This window comes from Medicago sativa, chromosome 8, assembly GCF_051527215.1.
Source record: "Medicago sativa cultivar Bolivia chromosome 8, Bolivia_mono, whole genome shotgun sequence".
Classification (NCBI taxonomy): domain Eukaryota; kingdom Viridiplantae; phylum Streptophyta; class Magnoliopsida; order Fabales; family Fabaceae; genus Medicago; species Medicago sativa.
Genome location: NC_140756.1, coordinates 76,023,904 through 76,039,026, shown reverse-complemented (window position 1 = coordinate 76,039,026; position 15,123 = coordinate 76,023,904). Strand labels below are relative to the sequence as shown.

Below are 15,123 nucleotides of genomic sequence, written 5' to 3'. Positions count from 1 at the left end.
ATGATTCCTACACGGTGTGAAGAAAAAACTTGGATTTGCGGGAAGAAAGGATAAGTCGGTGGGTGGAAAGTTGTTTTTTGAGAGAGAGGGGAGATAGCTACAATTCTAGAGAGAGGATCAACCCAAAATAAAGAATTTTCTTATATAAAACCAAGTTGAAAAATGACCATTATATTTAGTTCAACTAACGATGTCGATATAATTAGGTTAAATATCTTCACTCGAGTTCCAACTTTCAACATGTTGTGTCTGTGAGTTTGAACATATTTGACACTCTGTCTACATAAAAAAATAAAGTTAAAAATGAATAAATAAAAAGCGAAGCTCATATAAAAAACTTATTTTAAGTGAACAAGTTGAAACTTTTGGTCCCCTCAAAAAAAAAAAAAATTGAAACTTTTGGGACCAATTTGGTCATTTCCACGAAGTTAAAAATTGTAAAACCCTTGTAAACACTGCAACGCACACATATTCGACCAAAGCCGCACGCACGCAATTAGGTTGTGAAGTTGTTCTTGTTCACTTCACCAATGGCTCAGTTGAAAGCATTTCCTTCACATCCATGCGCTACTACTACTCCTTCCCTTCATGCAACAGGTTCTCCTTCGTTTTCATTTCACTCTCTTTCAAAAATGCTATTAACAATTTCAAAAACCCCATTTTTTGAATGTCATTAACAATTTATCATGACCCTTTATTGATTTTCATTACATTTCAACATCTCATTATGACATTATCTTCTTTGTTTTCTTGATTGTCATTTGCAGAGAATATTCTGTTTAATCGGGTTTGGAAGGCTAACCCATGTTCATTCAAAAAGGTGATATTTAAAAGTTCAAACTTTATTATTAGAGTTTACTAATATATGCTTTTATTTCATATTTTGTGACCCTTTTTTAATCTGTGTAGTTGAAACCAAGAGCTAGTGTCGGTGCTGGTAGACTTCAAGGTGAGATTATTTTGTCTCAAGATCCATTGAAAACTGTATGTGGATTGCATGATTTATAAACCATGGTGAATCTGTGGTTTTAAACTGCGGTTAGTTTCCGTTCTTTGTGAACCTTTGTATTGCAGCGATATTCGGTCAAAATTGTGGTTACGACACTGTTGCAGAGACCTCAACATCTTTTATATTGCGGTTGCGGACCGCAATTTGAAACCATATTCTTTAAGTTAAAACATAATTATTCAATAGCATGTGGTATTTCCTATTGTTCTTTGTAGTTGAATCTTTTAATTAAGATTTAAGACCTTATCAGGTATTAACGTGATGCGTCTCTCCAATTTTATTCTTTATATGTTGGAAATGAATGGACTCATCTGTTTTCACGAGTGTAATTTGCGTCGATGTTGAAAGTGGATAAATTCAGTGGAGGAACTGTGTGTTCACCAGTTGATTATATTGATTAGATGCCGTTTGATAGTTAAGTCTAATGTTTGTAATGCTATAGAAGTTTTCATGACATGCAGTTGTAAAGGCAGTATCACGCAGTCATACGGATGGTGAAGATTCCGAAGCCAAGAAGGGTAGCGGGCTACGTGGAAAATTGAATAAGGTTGTACTTGCTTACAGTGGTGGCTTAGACACATCAGTCATTGTCCCATGGTTGAGGTATATATGTTGCCTTGTTCTTTTTTATTTTTCTACTAGATTTCCATCACAAGTTCACAATCCTCTCCTTTGTATATTCTGAATAAAGAATGCTCAGTAATTTGAGGGGTAACCTTGGCGCAACTGGTAAAGTTGTTGTCATGTGACCGTAAGGTCATGGGTTCAAAGTCCTGGAAACAGCCTCTTGTGTAAAAACAGGGTAAGGCTGCGTGCAATACACCAAATGGTGGGACCCCTTCCCGGACCCTGCATATGCGGGAGCTTCAGTGCACCGGGTTGCCCTTTTTTCTAAAGAATGCTCAGTAATTTAGATTTTAGAGATGTAGTTTAATCGAGTGGAATGGGTAAATAAAGATTAGAAACCATTTTGAAGTTACCTATTGTTGTATAATTTGTTCTTGTTATATTATCTTATTTAATGATTTTGGTGCTGCAGAGAGAATTATGGTTGTGATGTTGTGTGCTTCACTGCTGATGTTGGCCAAGTATGTCGTTACTTTTCAAATTTATTTCGTCTAATCATAATTATGCTGTCTAAATTGGTTATTGGAAGAGGCGTTATAAGATTGTAAATATCCGGCCAGGAGAATTTGTTTTACTCAGTTTATTGTTGATGTGCTACATGTCCGGTAACAAAATCAATTTCGTATAGGGTATAAAAGAATTGGACGGTTTGGAAGCCAAAGCAAAAGCCAGTGGAGCCTCCCAATTAGTCGTAAAGGACTTGAAGGAGGAATTTGTTAAAGATTACGTATTTCCTTGCTTGCGTGCTGGTGCCATTTATGAGAGGAAGTACTTGCTTGGGACCTCAATGGCCCGTCCTGTAATTGCAAAGGTACTTCGGCTTGAAGTTTGATATTTACCCCCAACACTTCAGATTAAAGGCGTGTCCAGTGTCCAACACCGTGTCAGTGTTTTACACTGACACGATACTGACACATGTATTTATATTCAATTTCTTCCATTCTTCAAATAATAATCGGTTGACATGTCCGTGTTATGTCCGGTGTCCGTGCCATTTCTTCATAGTAATTGTAATTGACGATGATAGTGGAACATACTTATCCACCGTATCTGTGGTTGTTGTACTGATTGATCCGTGCTGACTGGTAGGCCATGGTGGATGTTGCTAAAGAAGTTGGAGCTGATGCTGTCTCCCATGGGTGTACAGGGAAAGGAAATGATCAGGCATGTCTTCAGTCTTCTTACTATTATAGTTATAGTACTTTGTCATGTCAATTATATTATTCTGACTGATTTATTTATTTTTTTATAAACATTTAGGTTCGATTTGAGCTTACTTTCTTTGCGCTGAACCCCAAGCTAAACATTGTGGCTCCATGGAGGGAGTGGGATATTACAGGGAGAGAAGATGCCATTGAGTATGCTAAAAAGCACAACGTTCCCGTTCCGGTGACAAAAAAATCCATCTATAGCAGGGATAGGAACCTATGGCATCTTAGTCATGAGGTATGCTTTGTGGTTATCCTCAATCTAGCTCTAGTTGTAGTGTTGAATATTGGCTGAGTTTAATGATTTGTTTGTTTTTTCATTGGGTCTTGTCTGCTATTGAATTTAAGGTCAGATGATCCTTTCAAAGTAATAGAGTTGGTCCTTTAAAGAATGGTCTATAAAAACACATATTCATAATATATCAAAGCAAGATACACAAATTTCTAATAGATCTATAGATTCTGGGAAATGTAAAAAATCACGTGATTATCCACACAAATGTCTTTACTTTAGTCTAAGATTCCAGTCATCAATTTAGTTCCTTATTAATTTTGTCCTTTAATTATCTTTTGTTGGAAGGCCGTCTAAAGGATGCTAATATACATGTGTCTGCATGTTTGGAAGCACATATGGGTTTGACCTACGCACCACATTAATGTTTGTTAGATGGCCTTCATTCATTCTGTAACAGATAGACAAAATGATATGGGGTCACTAAACTGGTGACAACAAAACTCTTAAGATCTCATGTGTGATGACACTTGAATCTTTGAAGGAAAAAAATTATGGTTCACTGTAATTTGTTTCTAAATGTGTGTAACATAACATATTTTTAGAACTATTTAAAGAAATCCTATCATTTGTTACCGGTCTCAAGAGATCATATGAATCTTCAAAGGGAATGCACTGCATCATTTCTATGCTATATCGTTCGAAATTGCTTATCTTTAGTTTGATCTAGGATTATGCTTTATGAAATTGTTTATCTATTGTCTGAAATTGTTTATCTTTGGGAGCGAGATGCTACTGTTTCTCTGATATATGCAATCTGTGTCACTAAAGGGTGATATTTTGGAAGACCCGGCTAATGAACCCAAGAAGGATATGTACATGATGTCTGTAGACCCGGAGGATGCTCCAGATCAAGCAGAGTAAGCTTCCTTCTCATGGTTCTATTAACTAATGATCTGTTTGGATTGGCTTGTTTGAGTTTATTTACTGGCATAAACACCTGTGAGACTCTTTGGGAGAACTTATGTAAACATCCTATGATATGTCCATAAGATGCTTTTAGCTTACTTCCATAAGCTCTCAAGGATAGCTTATGAAAACAACTTATAGCTTATATAAAAACAGTTTGATAAACACTTATGCTATAAGTATTAAATTAAGTTGTTTATCCAAACAGGGCCCAACTATATATACAGCTTCAAGTTTCTGTTATGCTTTTAAAAAGGGTGCTTACTATTGTTTTTGGAAGTTGTACCTTACATTTTTTGAAAGCACACATTATTTCTTGCAGATATTTGGAAATTGGTATTGAGTCTGGACTTCCCGTTTCACTCAATGGCAAGACGCTCTCACCAGCAACTTTACTCGCTGAGCTCAATGAGATAGGTGGAAAGCACGGAATTGGCCGGATCGACATGGTTGAGAATAGGCTTGTAGGCATGAAGAGCCGCGGAGTTTATGAAACTCCTGGTGGGACTATCCTTTTTAAAGCAGCACGGGAGTTGGAGTCTTTGACACTTGATCGAGAAACAATACAGGTGAAAGATACATTAGCCCTTAAATATGCAGAGTTGGTGTATGCTGGTAGATGGTTTGATCCACTTCGTGAGTCGATGGACGCCTTTATGCAGAAGATTACTGCGACCACAACAGGTTCTGTTACTTTGAAATTGTACAAAGGTTCTGTTACTGTAGCAGGTATGAAGAGTCCTTTTAGCCTGTATAGGCAAGATATCTCATCATTTGAGGGTAGTGAGATATATGATCAAGCTGATGCTGCTGGTTTTATCCGGCTTTACGGTCTTCCAATGAAGGTCCGGGCAATGCTTGAACAGGGCCTTTAAGCGTTGATTTAATTTCAAAGCGTATTTGATTGCCTTAAAAGGACATGCTTTGTTTCACAAAACAACAAAAATGTTTTATCTGTTCCCTCAAAAAAAAAAAAAATGTTTTATCTGTTATTTAAGTTTTGTTGTTTAGGAATTGGATTGTAACTAGATAGTAGTTTTGAATTGTTAGCGGATCACCTCAACTTTAATAAAAGAATGACAAATGTTAACTGAGTACCTGTAATGGTACACTGATTAAGGAATGTTTTCATTAATTAAATGTTGTATCGTTCAATAAATAAGAGCTGGAACTCTGCAAATGTAATAATTGTGTTCTCAATAAAAAAAATTATGATGCTTGAACAATTATTGTCAAAGGCAAACAAATTCAATACAAGGTGGTATTTTGCCCTTCAGTTGCCAAGCACGCTTTCTGTTTTCTTCGAGATCCCAAGTTTCGAAGTGCTCCTCATCCAGTGGTCTCAATTTTGGTTTAGTTGGTAACCTTGTATCAATGGTTATTTTCTGGAGTTCATCTGTATTCTCAAGAATGTACATAACTAATTCAACTTCACATGCTGCTCCACAAAACCCAACCAATTCCAACTCCTTAAGACTATATTGACATTCCATTGCGAATTTGTGTTCTGTTCTATAAGTTGGTTTGGTATTTAGCATCTGCATCATATAAAAAAACGCATATTCAAATTCACAACTATCCTAGCTTTTGGGCATAAATAATACTTGACAGAAATGTTCTGTTCATTGTGTGTTATCTTTATTGACTACAAAAGAGTCGTAATCTAGGGTATTTGTGTGTTATCTTTATTGACTACAAAAGAGTCATAATCTAGGGTATCTTTGACAGAAATTAACAAAGCTAACACAAGGATGTTCACCTTGATTGTGAACCTCCATAGTGAAGGTGATGCCTTCAATAACATAACACAAGCACTAATGCCATCATCAGCACAAGCAACCAACTCCAATTGCTTAAGATTTTTTAACTTGGGAAGTTGACTTAACCAATAAATCTGAAAATAACACGGTAAAAAAGATATCACTCTTGATAATAAGCAAACCAGCCTAAGAAAAGAAAGGTAGGTAGGGAAGTTTACCACTTCAGGTGAGTTTTGTGTGATATCCAATTTAAGCACTTTTATTTGTGGCAGAAAGCTTTGTCTAACAAACTCCACAAAGGATCCTCCAAAAGATGCTTCCTCAAGACATGGAACACTCTTGAATTCTGTCTCCAAATGTGATCCATCGTATTTGAATGACACCAATTTCTCAGCAAAAATTTCAACTTTTGTCAATTCCCAACATCTTACCAATTCTAAACATTTCAACTTCAATGATGAACCTGAAACCTTCATAGTTTTTGGAACTCTTGAATCAACTAAACTCAATGTTTCAAGTAATTGGCAGTTACACATTAAATACTCTAGCATTTCGTTGTTCACAGTAATCGATTTCATACGCAAAACACACAAGGAATTAAATCTTTCCACCTTAAAAATGTGCAATGGAAGAAGATAATCAATTGTATGACCAAAATACAGTTCAAGCTTTTGAACCTTTTTTTGAACTGCAAAGCGAATCCAGTTATCAATCTCACTAACAGTTTTCATAGGAAACCAAAACTTCAATCCTTGTAAAGTGGAACATTGAAGTGAACTTAACAACTCATTGATCCAACTTGTATATGTTTGTCTTTCAGCATCATACATGATTTCCATTGCCATTTGTAAACGCCCTCCTGTAATCTTCTTAATGTCTTTTTTCATGTCTTTCATAATTGGCGAACCTTCAAATTCTAAGGTACCTGAAAAATAGGTCCATATATTTTTCCATTTTCTTGAGAGAATGCTTGTTCTAGCAGCTTCATTTATTGGTAATTTTGATAAAATGTTTATAGGGATTCCATCTGGTAATTGGTTTATGATATCTTCTTCATAGTCTTTCTCATTGTTAGTTTTTGCTCTCTTTTGTTTACCATCCTTGCTAGTTCCATCTTGCATGGTCCTAAATTTTATCAAAATTTCTGGAACATCAAGATAAGGAATTAAACTAATGCATAAATACAATTTTGATGATTAAGAAAATTTCATTGATATTATCTAAGGAAGAAACTTTGATGATAATAACTAAATAATGACACCTTAATTTTGTTAATATGTCATCAAATTCTACATCTATGTAAATAAAAACACATATGATTCAAATGTAATAAGGCTTTTGAATACTTATTTCTGAAAATTAAAATAAACAAGTTTCTTTATCCAACAAAAATGAAAAATGGATAAGAAAGCAAGAAAATGAGCAGTTACCTCTTTATGTTCTCTTTGTGATTTGTGAATGAGACCTGTTTGAAGAACCTTGTAATTGTTGTGATCTACAAGTACAAAGAATAACCTTGTACTTTTTTTTGGATAGAAGAAGATCCGGAGTATGCTCCGTTGGTGAAGACTGATGAACCTCAACTCAAGTTACCTTTTTCTTTTTTTTACTATTTTCTTTTTGAGGGGGTTCATTTAATATGGTTGGTTTGCTTAGGAATTTAATGATTCTATTCCAAGCATAATGGAACTGGCTCTGCAATCTGCATTGCTTACATTTTTAACAAAATATACATTTTAACACAAATATCGATCATGATTTATATGATGCGATTTAAATGTGACTAGTTACGTTTGATGGATAAATTATATAGCAAGTTGTCGTAACTCATTAATGTGCACTTCACTTAACGTCATTAACCACATTTTTTAACGCAATTAAACACATAATTTTTTCCTTCAAATCTTCAAATATATATTAGATCTTTCAACCATGCAAATTGTGTTCAAATAAACATGATTTTCATATATTCAAAATATACGAGATATCAATTACCCATAATTTGTGTTTAGAAGTCATGGTTAACCACCAAAAAAAAAAACAAAGAAATCATGGTTAATAGCACTTTATTATAACCAATGACAGAGGCAATAGGGGACCTACTGTGGCCACGTGCCCCCTATTTTTCTTAAAAACATTTTTTAGATTATACTGTATACTAATTTGTTTTAGTCCTCTCCACTTATCAAACTTTATACTACTTTTTTTTTTGAGCAATACCTTATACTACTTTTCTATTTATGGATTTCTTTGTCATTTTTCACATATATTATAAAAAATTGGCAGGCTAATTAACATGTCAATTTTGTATACGACTATCAGTATCACTAAGTTAACATTTGTGTTCAATATTGACTTTCATCTTCAAAGACATTATTGAGTCAAAAAAATCTTCAAAGACAAAATAGTAGTGTTAGTTTGGAATATATTTTAAAATAATAATAAATATATTTAATAATTTGCATTTAAACATATATTTAAGGACAATTTTTTCTGTAAAGGGATTTTGTTGTGAATTCTAACTGATGTGCAAAACCAACAAGACGATAGGTGGAGCAAATAATAATGACAACCAACGATCAAACAACCCAAACAACAATAGTCAACGGAAAAAAGTATAGCAATTTAAGCGTATGGCATGCAAATCCACAATCAAACGCACCAATATTATTTGTTCAGTTCGGCCAAATTATCTACGTTTGAGGGAGAGAGTATATCTTCATTCCACCATCAATGAATTTTTATAAGAGATACAAATAAATTACAAGAAAGTGGCTTCAATAATAAACCTTAATGTCTACCCCCTTTGTCTTTCTTTTCTTAACACAAAAGAATATATCTCAAGAACACGTGAGAAAGCTTGAATACTTCCTCTATCCAAGATGTTTAGAATGTGTTTCTCAACCCTAATTTTTCACCCAAAAGCTCTCAAACCTCGGCCTTTAATATATATCTCAAAGTTCTCTCTTTTAATGATATCAAACAATGAGGTAAAAAACTTTATTTATAAGCAACTTATAAATAGACTAAACTATCCGTCTTTTGAAATCAATATTTCACAACATGTTTATATTTTAAGACATATATATATATATATATATATATATATATATATATATATATATATATATATATATATATATATATATATATATATATATGATAAAAGAATATAGAAAAACCTCACTTTTTCCATCTCCCACGCTTCTCCTATTCGCACAACTCAAGCATTTTGGTGTACTTCTTTTCTACATATAGTCCCTCTTGAGACCTTAACACATAAGAGAAATAGGATTTTTGTTTTCTTTGACTCGTAGGTTTCTTCAACCTAGAATATTAAATATTGATTCGTCATGTTATGAGAATCTAACCCCTTCTATTAATCTCAATTCTCATTGGTGCAAGAATACTTTTTAAATGAATTGAAAATAGGAATTCAAGTTGCACACTATTTTGTTCTATTACTAGTGTAACGCCCCGTGCCAAGCACGGGATACATTTTATTTAAAATTATTTAACAGGTTTTACATATTAACACATTTTTTAAATATTATTGTTTTTGTTTCTTTTCATCTATAATTTCGGCGTCATGTGGTATTTTATCTTTATATTTAAAATTGAAACAATAAATCATCATTTATTGAGATAAAAAATGTTAAATTTTATAAAGAGATGATTATTTTTGTGAAAGGGATAAAATATTTAACAAAAGTACAATTAAGCCTAAAAGATAAAAACACTATAAATAATTAATATACTCCCAAAAAATTAACCAATTAGTAAAAGTTCATTTTTTTTAAGGGAAATTAGTAAGAGTTCATATTAGATTTGGTTTATCAGTCATTGAATATATCCATTTATCAAATGGATATGACTACCTATGTTTTAATTTTCCACTCTTAATAAAAAAAAAATACTTAATTTCAATACTCTCTCAGATCTCAATTATAAACAAAAATACCTAAATTCAAAAATTTAGTTGTATCAATTATTATTCTGGGTTTCATAAATAATACAACATTCTCCAAAGTTCATCTATTAAAACTTTCTTTTATGAGAATGTAAAAATCATTAAAAATAAACTTACATGAATTAAAATATATTTTAGGATAAATAACATTACTTTATAAATTGAAGGCCTATGAAGGACACACCATAGATGTGTTAAAATGAAAAGTAGGATAAAAAAAAGGAGGGGGGGTGTGCAAACCAAACCCTCAAAATGTTAAAACAGTCTATAACATAGAAGACCAAATATATTCTTAACTAAATCTTCACTAATCTGAACATGTGTGAAAGACCACCAAATAAAATCATTGATAGACAGACCTAAAGTACCCAACTTATCTGCGCAACAGTTTTCCTATCTAAACATATAGGACATCATGAAATTCATTGATTGCAATGGAGTAAGACAGTTAAGCCATCTATTTTTGATATGCCAAGGAACAATTTGAATTACTTGATGACTAAGGTAACCAGTTTTGAATTACTTTCAATCCAAATATTATGCCAATTTTTCTGGTAAGCACATTCCATTGTAAGAATGACTGCCATAATCTAAGTAAACAGAGCATTACAAATTGCAAGGCTTGAAACAAAACCAATACTCTCTCCATGATTGTTTTTGTAGATGCCTACAGAAGTTGTTGGTCTTGGATTGCCTTAAGTTATGCCATCAGTATTACACTTTATCCAACTATGGATAAGTGGTTGTCAAATAACCTCAATAATTTTTGTGTTCTTTGATGATGAGTATCCATTTTAAAAGCTTTCAAACTAACAAAATCAAAGATAATTGGACAATTTATTAGCTTTGTCCTACCAGATAGAGAAACTTGAGTTGTGATCATAGCAATAATTGCATTTCTAGCAAGTCTTGGTTTTTTTTTTTTTGGGTTACAAAAGTCTTGAATTATTGAATCTGATTATTTCTACAATACCACATAGGATAAACAACATTAAATAGAGACAAAGTAAGTTATATTTGATTTGAGATTAAAAAAATTAATTATTTATTTATATTTAAGATTGGAAAGAGTCCCTAAAAAAATATTGGAGATAGTATTTTTCTCAAGAGAGAGAAAATGAGAAAACAATTTTCTTTAATATCTTCCCTCAATTTTATTTTATTGGAGATCAAAGGGTCACAAATTAAAACACTCTAAATTAATGTCCTTTTACTTTACCGTAATTCTGATTTTCAAATCATTATTTTCCATTTTTCAAAAAGAACCATCCCTCCTTCTCAAAGTTCCTAATTGAAACCAACAAACCTAAATGCGGGGAATAAAAAGGTATAAGATATGTGTCAACTCCCTCGATTGAATGTAGAATTGTTTTTCATTATAAAGACTGAACTCATCTAATATCATAATCTATATGGAACCTTTTAAAGTTAATGTGTGACCAAGATATGGAGCATAAAAAAGACATAAGTAAAGTGTGACCAAAAAATTCTCTCTACCAAAATAATAATACATTTTCTTTAGTTCATTTGTCTCTATAATTTCAGGGTTGAACGTGATCCTAGTTGATGAAAAAAGATTTTGTAACATTGATTTTCCTATCCCTAAAGAAACAAATAAAACGCTTTAAGTAAATGAATAGATTTTTACTTTCCAATCATATTAAACAATCAAGTTGATAATTATAAACAAAGAATTTAATTCCTCAACATAATATATGAAGAGACTACATTCAAACCGATATCTCTTAAAATGAATTGACAAATAATCAAAATTATAATTAAATACCATAGTCTATTCCATATTAAAAATAAAAAATAAAAACAAATAAAGGTCACTCATTCGAATTCAATTCAATGACATTCATTTTAGTTCTTGTATTATATCTTTTGTATTCTATTTCAATACCACCTCAGTTGGTTTAATTTATTTCATTCTTTAAGGCTCCCACAAGTATAACTTCTTCCATTGAATCCTTATTTTTTTTGTTTTTGTTTTTGTGAGGAGGGAGTAAGGAATCTAGAAAGGTTAATTGGATTAAGAGAGATAAGGTGTATCTTGTTCATTACATAACTTCTTCCATAGAATCCTTAATTTAATTATTATATTTATTTTTGAATTTGTGTAAAGTTTAAGACATAAGTAAATCGTAAATTGATAATATGAAAACTGAAATATTTTTCATTGAAGTGTCAATACATGCAACCATATTGATTTATTCAATTGAAAATCGTAATTCCGTTGTCTATAACATGGACTTTATTCTACTACATTAAAAACAGACACATAACATTGACATAATGGATAAACAACTTAAACGTAACCAAGTCACTTGTAAATATTATTTCTCCATCTTCACAATCTTTTTGACCAATTGAACAATTGCGTCAGATGTCCCGCAATCTTCGTTTATCGGCAATGTTCTCTTCTTAGGAGGTGCAAATGATTAAGAATATGAGTCAATAACATCTTTCGAGTTTACATCCTGTGAAGTTGTGGGACTTGTTTCAGAAAACTTATCCATTAAATCCTATCATAAAAATTGTCAAAAGAGTACATTTAAGCTTACCCATAATACATGTTTAAAAAAAAAACAAACATACAAAAAATAAAGCTTAGCAATTTGAATCATGTTCAATGACATTCATTTTAGTTTTTCCACCATCTCTTCATATCCTCTTTCAACACTCACTCTAGTCATGACTCCAATTACATTTGCATATATAACACAAATTAAAATATTGATTAAATTACAATTTAATATTATAAGAATATAATGTATACTTGAATCATATTAAACAAAACGTTTTATTAGCATTAAAAAAAGATCTAAACGGTTACTTAATTATTAAACATATTAATTCAACCTTTAAGGTAATTATACAACGTTTAAAAATAATGTGTAACATTGAAATATCATTAAAAAACAAAATATATATGAATGAAAAAAATCAAGGTTGAAAAAAAAATATATTGAAAAATAAAACTATTTTCACCAAAAAGTAATTAATTTATTATTGTATTATTGTAAATAAATAATATCAAATAATTCAATTGATACGAAGAAAGGGATAGTCACTTACCAACCAAGTAATTGTTGTAAAAATCATTGAAAACATCAGATGCATATGTAAATGAATACATGTTTGTTGGGACCAAAGCAGTTTTAGATAGTTTGACTTTTGTGAAATTCAGTTGATGGTCGATATGAACCACTGTTGCAAGCAACATCAAATGAGGAAATCGTGAACACCATTTCCTCTTGGAGTTGCTCCATGAACTTGTAGATCAATATTCTTCGTATAGACGCACCAATTCGATCACCCTATATAATAAAGATTAAAACACTATACCTTAAACAAAAAAAACAAAAACGATATGAAAAAAGTACCTTTCGATCGATTAGAAACAACTCCATGGAAAATGGTAGTTTTTTATTTTTGTAGTCTTGAACAAACCAAACACTAACAACCCTCACAACCAATGTCCACGATTGTTTTCTTGGCGAAACATCAAAGATGAACTCGTGTTTCGTAGACATTTTCCTTTGCAATAGAAAAAATTACATAAATAACTTAGAATATAGATATCAGATAACAGTAAAAGAAGAACTATATTTTGTGATTGTTGTGTACTCGTACCCAAAAGCGCTACTATTTATATAGAAAAATAGTACCATAACGTTTAATATCTATTAATTATTAATTTGACTGTTTTAAAATTAATATTATCAACGTCTTTAATATTATAAAATGTGCATTAAACGATTAGATTATATTTCATGTAACCTACAAAAAATTAACTTCATAACATTTGAAATTTAATAATATCTTATAAATATTAAGTAATATAATTTTGTAACGAATAAAAATTAATTATATAACCTTAAAAACTAATTACTACAATTAAATTTTTAATTAGTAGGTTACTGTCATAGTGTAACGGACCAAAATTCAAAATATAATTTATTCAAGTTATTTATTATAATTTTGTAACTTACCAAATTTTTAATGTACCGTATAAATTTTAATCAAATACTAAATATATTAGTAATTATTTGATTGTAATGTACAAATTTTTAATGTAACATATAAATTTTAATCGAAACAATAATTATATTAATAATTATTTGATTGTAACGTACCAATTTTTAAAAGTAACATATAAATTTTAATCAAAACAATAATTGTATTAATAATTATTGGATTGTAACGTACCAATTTTTTAATGTAACATATAAATTTTAATCGAAACAATAATTATATTAATAATTATTTGATTGTAACCAACTATCTTTTTTATGTACAATTTAATGTTAAATAAAAAACGGTTTTTAATAATATTTATAATTATTAAGCTTGTATTAAAAATTAGGAGGAATTTTTGGAACAAAGGCCAAGTAGGATTATGATGATGTGGACATCTTTAGAGGACAGAATTTTAGAATAGGCTATTTCTAAAAACTCTAAATTGTTAGTATAAAGATTCTTATTGTTTTATTCTATATTTTTAAAACAAAGAAAATTCATTCATTGAAAAAACAATTTTTTAGAAATAAGATATGTAAATTGTGGATCTTATCAATTTTTTTATTTTATGAATATGCTTTTTTCTTTCGAGAAGAGTATTTTAGGCCTAATCACTTTTTACTAGATGCCCTCTTTCTTTTCAAGAAGAGCATCATCATTCAATAGAAGTCATTAATTTACATTTTCTCTTTATTATAGGGCTGAAAATGAGTCGAGTCGATTCGAACCCATCTGAGCTCGACTCGACTCGATAAGAATTGGTTCGGCTCGAAACTCGACTCAAGTTCGATACGAACTTTTTTTATGGCTCGAGTTCGGCTCGTTTAAAGTTCATGAACAACTCGGTTCGACTCGTTAGGTTCGTTAGCATAAATAACTTCTTTAAAAAGCCATTTTATAATATTTTTTTGACCTTTATAACTTTTTAAAAGACAAATATTAAATATTAATATCGTAATTGTGCCTCAAAATCTTGAACTTTCAAACGTTGGAAGCCGCAAAAAATTCATTATACTGTTTGCTTTGCTTCACTGCTTTTGTTAAGCATACACAGGAACCGATTTTATAGCCAACTTTCCTCTATATTGTTTTGAAATAACCGATGTGGGACTAAGATGTTAGTTTATAAGCTTAAACTAAGGGTGTATGTTACAACATTTTAGCATTCATTCAAAATAATAACCCACTTCTAAATTTCAATATATACAAAATTTATATATATATATATATATATATATATATATATATATATATATATATATATATATATATATATATATAATCGAGCCAACTCATGAACCAACCAAGTCGAACTATATACA

At 30.9% G+C, this 15,123-nt stretch overlaps 2 protein-coding genes and 1 long non-coding RNA gene across 4 annotated transcripts; 1 reads left to right on the top strand and 2 right to left on the bottom strand.

Moving 5' to 3' along the window:
* The first annotated feature begins 459 nt into the window (after nucleotides 1–459).
* On the top strand, nucleotides 460–5,271 carry LOC146901608 (argininosuccinate synthase, chloroplastic-like). The gene is made up of 10 exons (XM_085739409.1): nucleotides 460–597; nucleotides 768–820; nucleotides 910–949; nucleotides 1,471–1,612; nucleotides 2,049–2,097; nucleotides 2,265–2,447; nucleotides 2,726–2,800; nucleotides 2,897–3,082; nucleotides 3,908–3,996; nucleotides 4,368–5,271. The coding sequence occupies exons 1-10, from the start codon at nucleotides 531–533 to the stop codon at nucleotides 4,918–4,920; spliced, it is 1,437 nt and encodes a 478-aa protein (XP_085595535.1). The 5' UTR covers nucleotides 460–530; the 3' UTR covers nucleotides 4,921–5,271.
* On the bottom strand, nucleotides 5,132–7,586 carry LOC146901607 (putative F-box/FBD/LRR-repeat protein At1g78760). Of its 2 annotated transcripts, none has more exons than XM_085739410.1 (4): nucleotides 7,236–7,586; nucleotides 6,024–6,949; nucleotides 5,805–5,939; nucleotides 5,132–5,583 (listed from the first exon to the last, which is right to left on the bottom strand). In XM_085739410.1, the coding sequence occupies exons 2-4, from the start codon at nucleotides 6,924–6,926 to the stop codon at nucleotides 5,278–5,280; spliced, it is 1,344 nt and encodes a 447-aa protein (XP_085595536.1). In that variant the 5' UTR covers nucleotides 6,927–6,949; nucleotides 7,236–7,586; the 3' UTR covers nucleotides 5,132–5,277. The 2 variants fall into 2 exon arrangements, with proteins under 2 accessions (XP_085595536.1, XP_085595537.1); XM_085739411.1 differs by having other exon boundaries at nucleotides 6,024–6,930; nucleotides 7,236–7,396.
* A 4,341-nt stretch (nucleotides 7,587–11,927) lies between these two features.
* Nucleotides 11,928–13,320, bottom strand: LOC146901606 (uncharacterized). Its single transcript, XR_015022575.1, has 3 exons — nucleotides 13,165–13,320; nucleotides 12,857–13,098; nucleotides 11,928–12,303 (listed from the first exon to the last, which is right to left on the bottom strand). It is a non-coding gene; the product is annotated as an uncharacterized LOC146901606 (long non-coding RNA).
* Nucleotides 13,321–15,123: the final 1,803 nt, after the last annotated feature.